Source organism: Dromiciops gliroides, chromosome 4 (assembly GCF_019393635.1).
Source record: "Dromiciops gliroides isolate mDroGli1 chromosome 4, mDroGli1.pri, whole genome shotgun sequence".
Taxonomy (NCBI): domain Eukaryota; kingdom Metazoa; phylum Chordata; class Mammalia; order Microbiotheria; family Microbiotheriidae; genus Dromiciops; species Dromiciops gliroides.
The window spans coordinates 351,580,617-351,597,917 of record NC_057864.1 but is presented as its reverse complement, the minus strand read 5'-3'; the positions used below and the strand labels follow the sequence as shown (position 1 = coordinate 351,597,917).

The window sequence follows — 17,301 nt, the reverse complement described above, 5'->3', positions numbered from 1 at the left end:
ATATTTACCATGAAGGGCCAATTAGCAGCTTTGATTCACACAGGGCCTAGTACATGGCTTCAAATTATGTCTTTATAATAGTTACCTTTAGCCTCATTTAATTAGGGGATCCCCTGGGTCCTTTGGTTTACTCCAGATGTAAGTCATGTTATGGTTAATAGAGTCCATGCTCTTCTCCAGTGAATGTACTCTAAGCCCCAGGTATCCTGGGAAAAGACATTTTCCAACTCACTACACCTGTTTCAAAGGCATGAGGCTACTTGTGTGAATGCATGGAGATTGAGGATGGGATATATGTCTAGTCCAAGGGGCAGCTCATAGTCCAATTTGACTAGAATGTAGGATATACAAAACAGGGAATCAGAAGGTGGTGAGGTGCAACCAGATTGTCAGGGTTAGAATGCTAGAGTAAGGAGTTTATATTTTATCCTGAAAACAGTAGGAAACCACCGAAAGTTTTTGAGAAAATGGCCCACTTGGAAGATGATTTTGGCAATTGTGTGCAAAATAAATTGGGCAGCAGAGACTAGAAAGAAGGGAAACAATGAGAAGACTTTTAATAGTCAAGGTAAGAGGTAATAGAGATCTGAAATAGGAGGGGTGACCATATAAGTGAAGAGAAGTGGATGGATAAAGGAGACCAGTGATCAGTTAGTGACATAGGTAGTAGAAAACCAGGAGAAAATTGTTTGAAAAGATTTCCAATGATAGGGAAATGAATGGAGGAGATGGGATGATCAGAGCCATCAATTTTTTTTTTTGGCTGGGTAATGGGGGTTAAGTGACTTTCCTAGGGTCACACAGCTAGTGTCAAGTGTCTGAGGTAGGATTTGAACTCAGGTACTCCTGAATCCAGGGCCAGTGCTTTATCTACTGTATCAACCAGCTGTCCCCAGAGCCATCAAATTTTAAAGAAAGGTTAAGGAAGATAAAAACAGAAAAAAAAAGTGATTGGATTTAGTGATTAAGAGATTATTTGGTAACCTTTGTGGATACAGTTTCAGTATAGTTGGTAGTGATACAAGCCCAAATTGTAAAGGGTGCAAATCCAGCCTCAGACCCTTGACACTTACTAGCTGTATGACCCTGGGTAAGTCGCTTAACCCCAATTGCCTCAAAAGAAAAGAAAAGAAAAGAAAAGAAAAGAAAAGAAAAGAAAAGAAAAGAAAAGAAAAGAAAAGAAAAGAAAAGAATGTTTGGGGGCAGCTAGGTGGTGCAGTGGATAAAGCATTGGCCCTGGATTCAAGAGGACCTGAGTTCAAATGTGGCCTCAGACACTTGACACTTACTGGCTGTGTGACCCTGGGCAAGTCACTTAACCCTCATCCCCCACCCCCACCCCCCCCAAAAAAACCCCACCAAATTGTAAAGGGTGAAAAAATGGGAGGTCAGGAAGTAGAAGTAGCAAGTTTGGAAAACTCTTCCTAAGAATTTGAATGCTCTTAAAATTGTTGGAGAATTTCTCATCCAGGATTTCAGGAAAGGAAGAAAGTATGGGGTTAATATAGTGTTGTTCAGGGAAGATGAGGGAGTGTCTCAATACCTGACCTAAAATTACTAAATGTTGATGCTTGTATTTCTTTTTTTTTTTTAATTTTTTTTTTTTTAGTGAGGCAATTGGGGTTAAGTGATTTGCCCAGGGTCACACAGCTAATAAGTGTTAAGTGTCTGAGGCCAGATTTGAACTCGGGTACTACTGAATCCAAGGCCGGTGCTCTATCCACTGTGCCACCTAGCTGCCCCAATGCTTGTATTTCTTAAAATCTTATTCTAATTGTGCAACATCTTTGTTTATAATTTTGGTAATTGGTAATACAAAGCCATATTTTAAATTAGCTATTTTAGTGAAAGAATTTTATTTTCTGAACAGTTTTATAAAATGAGTAACCAAGTAGAAAATGTTCATTCTCTGTTTACCATACCATTGGGAAACCCAGATACTTGGATCATAAAGCCATAATAAAGATACCAGCAATCACCTGGTAGCAGAGTATCCTTAACTGTATATCCCTGTAATTTATGTATTTTGTGTATTGCTATATCAGATTTTCCTAAACTGAGCATTACTTCTAGTATTAAACTTTTCTTTAGGTTCTTACTCTTGATCTAAAGTTAAGTAATATTATTTCAGCTATTTATATGGCATATAATAGCAAAAGTATATGGTTTATAGAACAATTATTTTTCAATGAATATACTTGTTTTTTGATTAGCATTTAATGTCAAATTCAGATATTACCTAACAATGAGGATTCTTAAAATTTCTATTTATTTTTACCTAATAATAAATAGTACATTTAAATAAAAGATTAACACGTGTATATTCCTTAAGATTTTCTTCATTCTCTGGAATGTATTTGAAACTCAAAAATCAGCCTATTTTAAATCACTATTTAACTATGAAGGATGAAAAGGATAACATAATCAACATTACCTAAAGAGCTGAGTAAAACTCATTAGAAAAGTGGTTTTTTGGCTCATGTGGAATCAAAAATTTATGCATTAGTGAACTGCAGATACAGTAAAATGGCAAAAGAAAAAAAAGGGGAAGGGATTCCATTTTGCTCAAAATCTGTCAATAAAGTACAAGGTGCTCACTCTTTTCCTTTCCCATTTCCTCTCCAACTCAAAAAGAGAGATGGGCAGGAGCCAAGAAAGAAAAAGGACCTTTAAAGGGTTATGCTGAATTGTCTTTTTTCCCCCCTCTTTTAAAATCTTTTACAAGAGACTGCTATTTTCATGTTGGCAGTATGACTCGGCAGCAAGACAATATGACTATAAGCAAATTATTGCCATTTTGTAGGTGGGTTGGGTTTTTTTTATTCTTTTATATATTTTTTTAAATATATAAGGTATTTTATTTTTTCCGTTACATGTAAAGATAGTTCTCAACTTTTGTTTATACAAGCCTTACAATTTCAGATTTTTCTCCCTCCCTCCCCTCCCTCCCCCCTCCCCCAGACAGCAGGTAATCTGATATAGGTTATATCTATATATCTCTATACAAAACAAAAGAAATAATATGGTTCAATCAGCATCTATACACCAGTTCTTTCTTTCTTTTTTTTTCTTGGATTTGGAGATCCTCTTCTATCATGAGTTCCCTGGAACTCTTCTATACCATTGCATTGGTGAGAAGAATATAGTCCATCACAGTAGGTCAACACTCAATGTTGATGATACTGTGTACAATGTTCTTCTGGTTCTGCTCATCTCACTCATCATCAGCTCACGTAAGACCCTCCAGGTTTCTCTGAACTCTTCCTGCTCATCATTTCTTACAGCACAATAGTATTCCATTGTATTCATATACCACAACTTGTCCAGCCATTCCCCAATTGATGGGCACCCCCTCAACTTCCAATTCCTTGCTACCACGTCTTAAAAAAGTTTTTTAAAAAATTTTGTTTTATATCAACATCATATCTAAAGTTCATACCCAGTCAATGTGCTGGCATTAACGTTACTATTTATCTATTTGGTAGACAAAAAAATCTGAATTTTAAATTATAGTAAAAGAAAAAATAATACCACTGTATTCTCTGTTGTAAAAACTAGTTTTCTAGAAAGTTTTTTTTTTAATTTATTTTAGATTAAATTAAATCTAAGTATTGTTCAGTGCAGAGAAAGAAATGTCTCAATAGTCTCTTCATTCCTTTGGACATTTTTCTTTTCTTTTCTTTTTTTCGGTGAGGTAATTGGGTTTAAGTGACTTGCCCAGGGTCACACAGCCAGTAAGTGTCAAGTCTCTGAGGCCCAATTTGAACTCAGGTCCTCCTGACTCCAGGGACAGTGTTCTATCCACTGCGCCACCTAGGTGCCCCTCTTTGGACATTTTTCTGACGTCATTTTGAAGCAAAAATTTATAGGATTCCTGAACAGATTTACAGTGTATTAAAATAGTTACAGAACCAAATGAATGCAACTTTATTTTCTGCCTCTTCCTGCTAGATTTTATTAGTGATATATGTAAAGGTTGATTTTAATGACTTTATTTTATATCCTGCTACTTTACTGACATTAGTAAAATTTTAAATTTATTTTTCATTGAACCTTAAGTATTTCTTAATTAAAGCAATATGCCATATGCAAATAGAAATATATTTTACTGTATTTATTCTAGTTGGTATTTTTTTCTTGTTTTATTATTATAGCTAACATTTCTAGAACTCCATCAAATAATAGTGGTGATGATGCAAAGCCTTGCTTTACTCCTCTTCTTACTAGAAATATTTCTAGCATTTTCCCCTTAGAAATAAAACTAGCTAAAAGCAAAAACAACATTTTGGCCTTAGTTTTAAATGCCATTTAATTATACAAAGGTTCTTTTGGTTTATATGCTTTTTAAGTATTTTCAACATAAATAAATGCTATATTTTGTCAAAGGCCTTTTCTGCATCAGTTAATAATATAATCATGTGATTTTATTTATTTATTTATTTAGTGAGGCAATTGGGGTTAAGTGACTTGCCCAGGGTCACACAGCTAGTAAGTGTTAAGTGTCTGAGGCCGGATTTGAACTCAGGTACTCCTGAATCCAGGGCCGGTGCTCTATCCACTGCACCACCTAGCTGCCCCTATTTTTCTTACTAATGTTGTCCATTATGTTCATAGTTTTGGAAATCTAACTGGTCAAAATGAATAATCTTTTGAAATATATTGCTTTGGCCTCTTTGGTAATATTTTATTCAATTTACATCATTATTCATTAAAGATACTGGTCTGTAGTTTATACATTTTCTCTCTCTCTGCCTGGAGTTTCAGCATCATATTTTATCTTAAAAGGAGGAATTTGTAAGGTGCTTTCTACCTCTGATTTTACCAAAAAAAAAAAAATTATGCAGTACAGGAGCTAATTGGTCTTTGACTCTTAGATGGAAACCACTTGTAAATCCATATGGATCTTTTTTTTAGGAATTCATTTATGGCTTGTTCATTTCTCTTTATAAGATTACTTTATTTAAAGTTTTCATTTCTTCTACTAACCTGAGCGTATTATATTTTTGTAACCATTTATTAATTTAGTTTATTTTGTTGGTATATAATTGGATATAATAGTTTCTGATGATTTTTGAAATTTCTTTTTATTTTGATTTTGAGGTCCTTTTAAAAGGTTCTCATCTTTAAAAAAACACTTAAATTATATAATGGTTTGTCTTTTTGATTAGTCCTTTCTGAAAAACCAACTTCTAGTTTTTCTTATATCTTACTTGGTTTTTGGAATTTTTTTGCTCTTGTTTTATCTATCAGGTCAGTAGTCATGTTTTAAATTTTTCTTATTTCCTTTGGCTTTCAGAATATCTATTTTTGTTCTTATTTAGGGATTGTTGATTTCCTGGTCTTTCAGTTGTATGATCAGTTCAGTAAGCTCTTTTTTAAAAATGTAAAATCTCTTTTTAGAATGTAAAATTTAAGAACTGCTTTAGTTAAAAATTTATTATATAAATGTACATATATCTCTATTAACTAATTATTGTTTTATTATTTATTCTTTGACCCCTCATTCTTATTGTTACATTGTTTAGTATCCATTTGTTTTTAACCTTTTTTTTTCTGATTTCCCTTATTGATTATAATTTATTCCTGTGTTTATGTAAGGGACACATTTAATGTCCTATGAGTTCTAAGTATATAGTAAGTTACTGACATATTCTATAACATTAAGTATTTAAATGCTATGGAATTCCATAATTTGCAGCCATGTGCCATCACCATAATAATACTGATATTAAAAAGATGAGCTTTTCAAAGTTTATGTTTAATAATAATGCATTATATTTTTATGATTTCTTGCTCTAACAAATCATTGTTCTGACTGTACATAGACAATTGAGTTAGAAAAGACTCCCATGTCAATAACTAGTCGTTTTCTATCTGTAGATACAAGACAGCACATAAAGGGGTGCTAGAAGGAATGGGAGGATAGGTTCAGCATCTTAGTTTGGACAGGGTATCCAGGAATTGACTTAGAGCCTTGTTTCTGGGATATAAAATGTAAAAGCTCACCTTTTAGAGTCAAGGTTGGTTCCAGGTATCTTATGGTGGAAATGCTGTCAACATGGTTTGGGAAAATGGTGACTGAGAAGTTACATGATTAAGTTTATGCTGATGCAATTTAGATTCACTTACTGAGTTCTTTGTACAATGTGTCTACTTCATTATCTATCCACTGTTGACATTTGCTTCACAGTGGATTTTTGCAAATGCCTATTATAAATGCCACAATATGAGATTACCAAATTTCTTATGAAGTAATTGTTGTTACCTTTGGATTATTTCTATTGGATGCACAATTAATCGATAAACATTTTACAAGGATGAAAGTAAAACACAGGATTCTAAGAGGCAGAAGTAAAAAGAGAGCATTTCAGGCATAGGGAACAGCTTTGCAGAAGCATGGAGGAAGGTGATGGAAATGAAATGGTTCCTGATTACATTCTATCAAGGAAGCAACATGTACCTCTATAGGTATAGACAAAGTAGACATAACATGATTTAGGTGAGAAGGGCACTAGTAGCTCTGGCAGGGGGTGGAGGGGAAGGAGTAGATAAAGAACGGCTTCATCTAGAAAATAACACTTGACCTGGGTCTTGAAGAAGACTAGGTATTCCAAGAGGAAGTGATGAGGAAGGAGAGAATTTTTTACAGGTGTGGGGGGACAGCATGGTAAAGAGATGGGGCATGGATTGCATTCTACCAGAAAGACCAGTGTATGGATCACAGAGCAAGTGAAGGGGAATATTGAATGCAATAAGTTTTTTTTTTCCTAAAGGTTGATTGGGAGGGGAACTGGAGAGGGCCTTCTCCTGCCTCCTCACCCCACCCCCACCCCCACCCCTACTGTGCTCCCCAGCTAGATTCAAGGCAGGGGCATGGGAGACCTTGGCTGCCCTATGTTTGTTTGGTACTTTTTAAAGAGTCTCTAACCACCCTCCACTGCCCAAAGGCAGGGCAGGGCTGTGCAGAGAAAAGAGTTTCCCAGCTCCAGCCCACCCCAACCAGCTTGCTCTGTCTGTGATCTTTGAATAAAAGATTGATCAGTGTGAAGAAAAAAAAAGATTGATTGGAAACAGTTTACAGAAGACTTTAAATGCCAGGCAAAGGAATTTATATGTGAATGTGTGTGTATATATACATATACATATGTGTGTGTGTGTGTGTGTGTATATATATATATATATATATATCATCTAGAATTTATTGAGCAGCAGTTGCATAATAGGCATGCACTTTAGGAAAACCATTCTGTTTGGAACATGGATTGGAATGAAGACAGATGTGAGCTTGTTAGAATAATATGTTGAAAATTCATGAGGATAAAAATCATCAAGGTGTAGTGGCTATAATGAGTGGGTAGGAGATGTTCAAGAGATATTATAGAAATAAAAATGACAAGATTTAATAACTTATTGGATGTGTGGGGTTAGGGAGAGTGAGGATAATGCCAAGATTATGAACCTGTGACACTGGAAGGAAGGTGGGATCTTCAACAGAAATAGGAAAGTTTAGAAGAAGGGAGAGGGTTTAGAGGGAAAGATAATGAGTTGTACAAGTAAAGATATCTCTGAGATGACCGGTTTGAAAGAGGCACTTTTTGATCTGAGATTGAAGCTTGGGGGAGAGACTGGGGCTACATATGTAGATCTGTGAGTCCTCTGCAAAGAGATTATAGTTAAGCTCATGAGGGCTAATGAGGTTACCAAAAAATGTAGTATAGAGGGAGAAGAAAAGAGTGCCCAGGACTCAATCTCAGTGAAAATGTACAGTTAAGGGGGTATAATGTCTATGATGAACAAAGGAGACTAAGAAAGAGTAGTCAAACAATCAGTACCTAAAGTAAGAGAGAGTAGGTTCACAAAATCCCAGATCGGAGAGAGAGACCAAAAGGAGAAAGAGAAGTCAATAATGTGAAATGTAGCAAGCAGAGAGGTCAAGAAATATTAGCCCTGAAAACTATACTGTTAATCAAATTAAGTTGGAAGTCAGATTGCATAGGGTTGAGGAGTAAGAGAAAAGGAAAGGGAAGCATCAAGCATAGGTAAGTAAGGGGGAGGAGAGATAAAGAATGATCATTTGGGATATGCTCTAGTGAATGGTCTTTTAAAAATGGGGGAGATGTGAACATGGTTAAAGGCAGTAGGGAATGAATCCATTGATAAAGGTTAAAGATCCAAAAGAGAGCAGAGGATGCTTGAGGATAGAGCAGTCTTCTGAAGAAGACGGGAAGGGAGATGATCTCAAGTACCTGTGAACATAATAATGTTTTCAAATATGTACATGAAAAATGAATTAGACAAAAAATTGAAATATTCAATTAATTTTTCTCAGTTTTCCCTTCTTTCTCCACTTAAAAATGCAGGTAATATATGCTTTGAACACTAAAAATGATGAGCATGAATCTTCTCTTCAAGCCCTTAGAGATGCTCATGAAGAGGAAATTCAACAAATACTTGGAGAAACAAGAGAAAAGATTTTGCAATATAAAAGTAAACTTACAGAGGAGTCAGACCTTAAAAGAAAGATCCAAGTTTTAGAAGAGTCACTAGAAGGTCATAAAAAGATGAAACATCAGGCTTTGACTGAGTTTGAAGCTTACAAACACAGAATGGAAGACATGCACATTTGTACAGAAGCACAGCATGTTCAACGTGTGCTAACAATGGCTAGAGAAGTTGAAGAGATCAGAAAGAAGTTTGAGGAGAAGTTGGAGAGCTTTGCACAACTTCAGGTACAGTTTGAGAAAGATAAATTGCGGGCTCTGGATAACTTGAAAGCTGAACATATACATGAAATCCAAGAACTTCTTCAGACCCAGGAGTGTCACAGTGCCTCATTAAGTAAGGGGCAGGAAAAGGTGGAAGAACTGCACAGAATTGAAGTGGAAGGTTTAAATAAAAAACTTGAAGAACTAAAGATTGAAAGGAAAAAACTAATTGAGGATTATGAAGGCAAGCTAAGCAAAGCTCAGTCCTTTTATGAGCATGAACTTGATACTTTGAAACGGTCCCAACACTTTACAGCTGATAGCCTCCATGCTAGCAAAGAAAAAGAAGCAGATCTGAGAAAGGAATTTCAGAGTCAAGAAGCAGTCTTACGTAAGACCATAATTAACCTTAGGACGGATTTACAAAAGGCACTGGATGAAACCGGAAGTCTTCATGAAAAATGCCATAAGCTTCAATTAGCACTTGGTACATCAGAAAACAATGTTATGGTAAGTACCATACTATGGACTTAATGTTTATGGTCTTAATACTTAAAAATTTTGTTGAATTTAATATGGAGTGCCTGAGGCACACATTTTAGGCACATAGGACCTCCCCCAGAAAAGTGAACACAGTTTCAAAGACCATTTAGAACCATAACCCAACAAACCACCAATTGATGTGTTGACTTTTACTAAGCCATTAGATGAATCAGTTCAGAGCAAAGATTTTTAATGAAATAAATGACAAGTACCAATGGAAAATTTCCTTCATAAACCCGGTGCATACTCTTCCACAACTATATGTATTATTATCATGGAGAAGAAGGGACGTATAAGGATTATAAATGGGAATATACATATAAGGAGCATGTGTGGCTAGGATATACATTTATAAGGGCACAAATGTAGGCTATACATGAAGGTGACAATGTATATGTTGTGGCCTGGGCATATACACAAATGGGCATTTCTGTTCTAATGTTGCAGGGTTACTGGTGTCTGTGGATGATGTTATCACATCACCGTCTCTGGACCTGCTTTTGGTTTTTGAGTAATGTCTCTACTGCATCCTGCTAGGTTCCTCATCTCTGCTGTTCAATTTAACTCTCTACTGGCCTTTTCAGTTTTGTGCTAGACACTTCACTGTTATGGCCTTTGCAGGGTATTACTCCCTGGTACTAACTTTTTGCTTTCATCCCTTCCTGACCAATTGTTGATTATTTCAGCTCACAACTTCTAGGGTATTGTTGATGTTCAGTGATTCAGTCATGTCCAACTCTGTGTGACCCCATGGACCATATAGCATGCCAGGCCTTTATATCCTCCACAATCTCTCAGTCTGTCCAAGTTCATGTTCATGGTTTCCATGACATTATCTATACATTTCATCACCTGCTTTTCCCTTTTCCTTTTTATTTCAATCTTTTCCAACATCTGGGTCTCTTTCTTTTTTTTTAAAAAATTTTTTTTATTAAATTTTTTATTAACATTTTTAAATTAATAAAGTATTTTATTTTTTCCCCATTACATGTCAAGATAGTTCTCAACTTTTGTTTATACAAGCTTTCCAGTTTCAGATTTTTCTCCCTCCCTCCCCCCTCCCCTAGACAGCAGGTAATCTGACATAGGTTTATATATATACATATATATATACATATATATATATACACATATATACATACATACATACATATATATATACATATATATATTAACATTAAACATATTTCTGCATTAGTCATGTTATAAGAGAAAAATCAGAGCAATGAGAAAAAACCTTAAAATAGAAAAACATCAGCACCAAAAACAAAAGAAATAGTATGGTTCATTCAGTATCTATACTCCACGGTTCTTTTTTTTTTCCTGGATTTGGAGATCCTCTTCTATCATGAGTTCCCTGGAACTCTTCTATACCATTGCATTGATGAGAAGAATATAATCCATCACAGTAGATCAGCACTCAGTGTTGATGATACTGTGTACAATGTTCTTCTGGTTCTGCTCATCTCACTCACTCATCATCAGCCCGCTCAAGACCCTCCAGGTTTCTCTGAACTCCTCCTGCTCATCATTTCTTACAGCACAATAGTATTCCATTGTATTCATATACCACAACTTGTCCAGCCATTCCCCAATTGATGGGCATCCCCTCATCTTTCAATTCCTTGCCAATCTGGGTCTCTTTCAATGAGTCCTGTCTTCTCATCATTTGGCCAAAGTATTGAAGCTTCAGCATTTGACCTTCTAGTGAATAGCTTGAGTTATTTTCTCCAAGAATTGACTGATTTGGTCTCCTTGCTGTCTAAGGGACTCTTAGAAGTCTTCTCTAGTACCACAATTTGAAAGCTTCAATTCTGTAGCATTTAGATTTCCTTATAGTCTAGCTCCCACAGCCATACATTACTACTGGAAAAACTATAACTTTGACTATGTGGACCTTTGTCAATAAAGTTGATGTCTCTGCTTTTTAGTATGCTGTCCAGATTTGACATAACTTTCCTTCCAAGGAGCAAGCATCCTTGAATTTCATGGCTGAAGTCACCATCTGCAGTGATCTTTGAGCCCAAGAATATCAAATCTCATACTATTTCCATTTCTTCTCCCTCTGCTTGCCAAGAAGTGATGGGACCAGTTGCCAAGATCTTAGTTTTTTAATGTTAAGCTTCAAGCCAGCTTTGACACTCTCTTCTTTTACCTTCATCAAGAGGCTTCTTAATTCCTCTTCACTTACTGCCATTAGAGTGGTATCATCTGCATTATCTGAGATTGTTGATATTTCTCCTGGCATTTTTAATTCTGGCTTTTGATTTATCCAGCCAGGTATTTTACATTATGTACACTGCATAAAAGTTAAATAAACACGGTGACAATCTTAAAACAATCTGATGTTCCATGTTCAGGTTCCTCAGGAGACAAGATGATCTGGTACTCCCATCAGTTTGAGGACTTGACACCTTTTGTTGTTATCCACACAGTCAAGGGCTTTAGTATAGTCAGTGAAACAGAAGGAAGAATTGTTGGGTTTTTTTTTTTCTGAATATCCTTGCTTTTCTCCATAATCCAACAAATGTTAGCGATTTGGTCTCTTGTTCTTCTGCGTCTTCAAAAAACAACCAGCTTTTCTGGTAATTCTTGGTCCACTTATTACTGAAGCCTAGCTTTCAGAATCTTAAGCATAACCTTACTGGTATGTGAAATGAGTGCAATTTTTTGGTAATTTGAATGTTCCTTGGCATTACCTTTCTTTACAATTGGATTGCAAACTGACCTTTTCCAGTCCCGTGGCCACTGTTGAGCTTTTCAAAGTTGATGGTATATTGAGTGCAGCACTTTAACAGCATTATCTTTTAGGTTGTAGTGACTAGAAAACACCTCTATTATAAGTACAAATGGAAGACTTTAGTCATAGCCAGAGCCTATAGTATGCCACACTTAGCTAACAAAAGCCAAAGATAGTGCCCCATAGCCAAGAATAATTTTATTTTTCTTTCACTCCTTGTGTCTGGGAGTAAAATCAAAGTCTACTGCCCCAACTAAAGTCTGGGACCTAAGGTTTCACAGTCCCTAGATCTTCTCTGGCTGTGAATACAAATGAATTTGAGCCACAGCAAAAGATAAGCTGAAGGAGGTACAAAAGGTAAGTGAAGGGGGCGGTTGGGTGGCACAGTGGATGGAGCACCAGCCCTGGATTCAGAAGGACCTGAGTTCAAATTTGACCTCGGACACTTGACACTAGCTGCGTGACCCTGGGCAAGTTGCTTAACCCCAAATGCCTCACAAAAAAACCAGCCAAACAAACAAAAAAAAGGTAAGTGAAGAAAGTTTAGTCATTCTCCTTGTACTTGACTTAAATTTCTACCTTTATTAAATCTTATTTGTCAGCAGCTGAAATCCTCACTGTCTCCCTGCAAATATTTTACACAGACTGATTTTATTTATACTGAAGAACAAAATTTATGAAAAAACCTGATGATTTCTATGTCTTTTTTTCTGTTTGCACAGCTTTTACATCTACCAGTTTTGTAAATGAAAATTAATAGTATTTGCACATGTAACCCATGCCCCATGGCCCTGCAAACTCTGGGCTCAGACATAATGTATCCTGGGGGTATCACCAAAAGATCACTATTGTTTTGATTCCTTTTTTCTCTACCCAAAGTCTGCTCTCGGAAAATTCCAAATATACCTTATGCATATTTTATGTTTAAGCTTCCATGAATGTGGGTAATTCAGTTCCCAGCTCCTGTATAAGCACTCACAAGTAAAAAAAAAAAAATGCATATTGATTACAGGATAGGCTTAGTTTACCCCACAGAATCTGCAGAAAACATAAAAGACTCCCTAAGAGCCCATAAACAAATACAAATAACACAAAGTACTCATGTTAGTTCATAAATATTTAACACAATTTTTCACTGCTCCAGTTACCACCATTTCTTGGGCTGAAAAAATCCATTTTCAATTCTATTATCTTATCAAGCTATGTGCATGCACAAGTAGTTCCCATTTGCCTTTGTCCCAAGGCAGTCATTATTATATGGGGAAGAAGAGGAAGAGGGTGGGGAAATGATAGATGGTACACACATACAACCTCCTACTCTCCCACCTCCCTTCCTGACCCCCCACCCAGGTCTTCTGATAGCTTTTCTGATTTCTGGATCTCTAGAAAAGGAAAAAAAGTAATCTGTTGGCTCACTTTTATCAGTCAGCTTAAAGGGAAAGTTATTGTCACAAGAGAAGAGTGTATCCTTCTAAGAGTCTTAAGAGTGCCAAATCATCTTGGGGACAGCCCCAGCCACAGAAACCTATCCAGTAGCAGGAAATGCTAACCAGTTTATCTTAGCAAAGTCCTGGTGACTGATACCTATTAGTAATTTGTCTTTTTAACAAGATGCCAAAGGGCATATCTCTACCCTTTGGGGTAGGAAATATAGACAATCAAAAGTTCCAAACAAAACTTTACTTCTCAGTGAGCTCATGAAATTAATCAGGGAAGTTCCTTGATAAACCCTACCTTTCACATATAAAACTTCACTTTCAGAATGTAAATGAATATCATGCTGAGATATTTAAAAGCAAACCAAAAAAATCAGCTCATTAAGAATTACTGGTTATAATATATCCTTTTTTCAAAAGTAGTTCAGTGATTATAAAATTAAACTACTTTAAATCCTGGACTTTTGCTGGCCTATTTTGGGACAATTTACATAATCACATTCTCTCTGTTATGACTACCTCATGAAGTTCAGCTATTAGCTTTGAAATCTAGGTTAAATATGTATTGGCACTAGTCAAAAATATTCTCAAGAGTTTTGTTTTATAGCGTTTTAGAAAATTCAGTAGCTTTGTGCTGAAAACCAGAGATTTTTGAGTGAAAGTAAAAAAAAATTAAAATAGATTTTTTTTTATGTTGAAGCCTTGTGATTTATCAAAAGTTAGGTTATCATCAATATCTATACATTTAAATTCGAGAGAAAATCAACATGACTTAGCCAACAAATGTGCTGGTATGAATAGTTTAAATTGATGATTTAGATTGCCATCTTAATTACATAGTAATAATGAATATTTTCTGTCTTTTTAGGTTCTTCAGAAACAGCTAGATGATGTCAAAGAAGAGGAAATAACTTTACTAAGCAAACATAAGGAGGTGGAAAGTGAGCTGGCAGCTGCTAGAGAACGGTTACAGCAGCAAGCTTCAGATCTTGTCCTTAAAGCTAGTATGTCTGACCATTTTTCTTTGTATGTTACCTGACTAAAACTAATATTCATGTTAATTCAAAATGAAACTAGCCTTTCCTTGTTATATTTAAATTACACAGAATCTGAATATTTGAGTGAGTTTTGATGGTCCTACTGAATCAATTTCTATCATTTTTAGGTAAACTATAAATTATTTTAAGTAATAAATACTTTTAGAAACAATCACTTTTTTGTTAAAATAATTGAGGAACACAATTCCAGAATATTTAATCAGTGCATAAAAACATAGTATAACCACACACATTAAGAGGCTTCTGTACTTTAATAATATTGATTTTAAGGTATTGGAAGTAAGGAAAGTAATATTAGTATGGGATCCTGTAGATAAATTTTAATACCTCATTTCAACTGGTTAATCATTGAATTCATATTTGTACAAAGCATAGTGTCCTATAGAGCTTCCCCTGTGCAGATGATTCACAACATTTATTGGAGAAAGTAAGATATTTTAAGTTTTTTGAAAGTAAGATGTTTTAAATTAGAAAATCATATGTTGCATTTTTGCTTTGTGAAAAAAAGTTTTTTTAGTTGATCATTTTTAGTATTCATTTTCTTCTAGTGTGCTCAACAAAGAATTTCAGGTTCCCTTTCATGGTATCATTGATTTAGGACTAGAAGGCTCATCTAGTCAAACCCCCTAATTTTACAGATAAGGAAACTGAGGTCCAGAGAACTTAAAATGACTTGCTGAAGACCACAAAGGTAGTTAAAAGCAAGGCTGGGATTTTAATTCACGTCCTGTGATTAAAATCCTTTGTTTTTTCTATGCTTTCTCTCTAACCAAATACTGCCAACAGTATGCTTTTTCTCTAATTTCACCTATCCTCTTTTCTTTTCTACCTTTCTCCTTTTTTCTTCTGTTCTTCATTTTTCACTCCTTCTTCCAATATCCTTGATCAGTACTTTTCCTGGCATCATTGTCTGTTCCTTTCTGCTCTGGGTTTTCTTAATCAAAGTCCAAGATCAGTATGGCCTGGTAGAGCATAAAGAACACTGGGCTTGGGAGGTAGCTAGGTGGCGTAGTGGATAAAGCCCTGGCCCTGGACTCAGGAGGACCTGAGTTCAAATCCAGACACTTACTAGCTTTGTGACCCTGGGCAAGTCACTTAACCCTCATTGCCCTGCAAAAAAAACCAAAAACCAAAACAAACCAAAACAAAACAAAAAAAACATTGGGCTTAGAGTTGGACCAGCTCTGAATTTAGAGGACCCAGATTCAATCACAGCTCTGGTCTTGCCTTAAGCATGACCTTAAAGCAAATCATAGACGTTGTAAAGTGAGAGGATTTGAACTAGTTGGCATCTAAGGCCACTTTCCAGCTCCAGATCTATGAGCCTGTGATCCTTGGGTTTGAATCCTTACTCTAATAACTTAGCAGCTATGTGAATTGGGCAAATCATGCAACCTATTTGAGCCCTCTTTCTTCATCTACAAAATGAGAGCAATGGTAACTCACATTTATATAATGCTATACATTTTAAGTATCTTGTGAGACAGGTATTACAAGTGTTATTAACCTTATTTTTTAGATGAGGAAATTGAAACTCACATAGGGTCTAAGCAATTTGTCCAGGATTAAACTGCTAGTGTCAGAACAAAGACTTCATTGCTGAAGTATATGGTTTGTAGTTGTTGGAAGTAGTATTGAACCTAGCTTCTCTGACTTTCAATTTCATTGTCCTCTCTAAGACACCATACTGTTTCCCCATACTCAGGAATGTGCTGGTAAATGTTTAACAGTTAGACCCTTCCAGGAAATAAAAAATGGTTGCATACACTTTTAAGTTTACTCTGAATTATTAACACTTTCTTAAATCTGGACAGTCAGCAAAATAATAAAACAAGCCTTGATTTGTAGCAATTGATGATTTCTGAGGTATAAATGCCCATGCTAAAAATGTAATAGTTTTCACAAGCTAGTTAGTGGTGGCTTCAGTATACCATTGTCTTGGCTCTTCTAAATAATAATTATGACAACTTTTCTTATCCCCATTTGCTTGCAGTGTTAACTACACATACCTAGGAAAATGCCTGTACTTAAGACTTTTTCTGTATCTTGTACAATTTTCAAGTTCAAGACACAGCTTAAATGAGATGAGAATAGATTTTCTAAATTGTTATTCTGCTGCTTGTTGTAACCAGTGAATATTCAAAGAACAAATATTTCTACAGTGAGAAAAGTAGAAATGACTCCTATTTATTCTCCTGAAGTTTAATGCAATCAGTAATGACGATTACACACTCAAAATATATCAGATTTTTTAATAAAGGTTTTTTTGGGGAGCAGGTCATATTGGAATGCTCCAAGCTACTCAAATGTCACAGGAGGCTGCAATAAGAGAACTGGAGTCTGAAAAATTATTGGCAAAGGAGAGAGTATCCCAACTTGAAGAAGAAAAAAATTTTTTGCAAAGCAGAACCCGAAGTCTAGATGAACAACAGAAAAAGCAGATTCTAGAACTGGAAATGGTAAGGGGTTGGGCGGGGTTTTCTTTTCCAAAGCAAAAAGAAAGAAAAGATTAAATTTTCTTTATATTCTGCAAATTATAATTATGGAATTCTTTTGAAAAGACTAAAAGATTGACCTCATTCTATACCTGTATGAAGTGTATGGTGTATTTGAATATAATAGTTTTTACAATTTTATAAAAGTGCAGCATTGTTGGAGACTGTATGTATATATGTAATAAATGAATCACAAAATGTAACATAAAAGCTAATACCAGTCTCTTTACCTTTTGATCAAAATGCTGTTTCAAAAATTTTTTTTCACTAGGTTTCCATTTTTGATGGGTAAGATATTTAGACAGTTAATCATGTAGTTTTGTC

General features: G+C 35.4%; 1 protein-coding gene across 7 annotated transcripts in view; it reads left to right on the top strand.

Annotated features, from left to right (window-relative positions):
* Positions 1-17,301, top strand: part of FAM184A (family with sequence similarity 184 member A) — a 129,537-nt gene that overhangs the window by 50,932 nt on the left and 61,304 nt on the right. For all 7 annotated transcript variants that reach the window (XM_043962390.1, XM_043962387.1, XM_043962386.1 and 4 more), the window contains exons 2-4: positions 8,361-9,215; positions 14,293-14,428; positions 16,760-16,941. In XM_043962390.1, the coding sequence (XP_043818325.1) occupies positions 8,361-9,215; positions 14,293-14,428; positions 16,760-16,941 (1,173 nt within the window). The remainder of the gene's footprint in view (positions 1-8,360; positions 9,216-14,292; positions 14,429-16,759; positions 16,942-17,301) is intronic.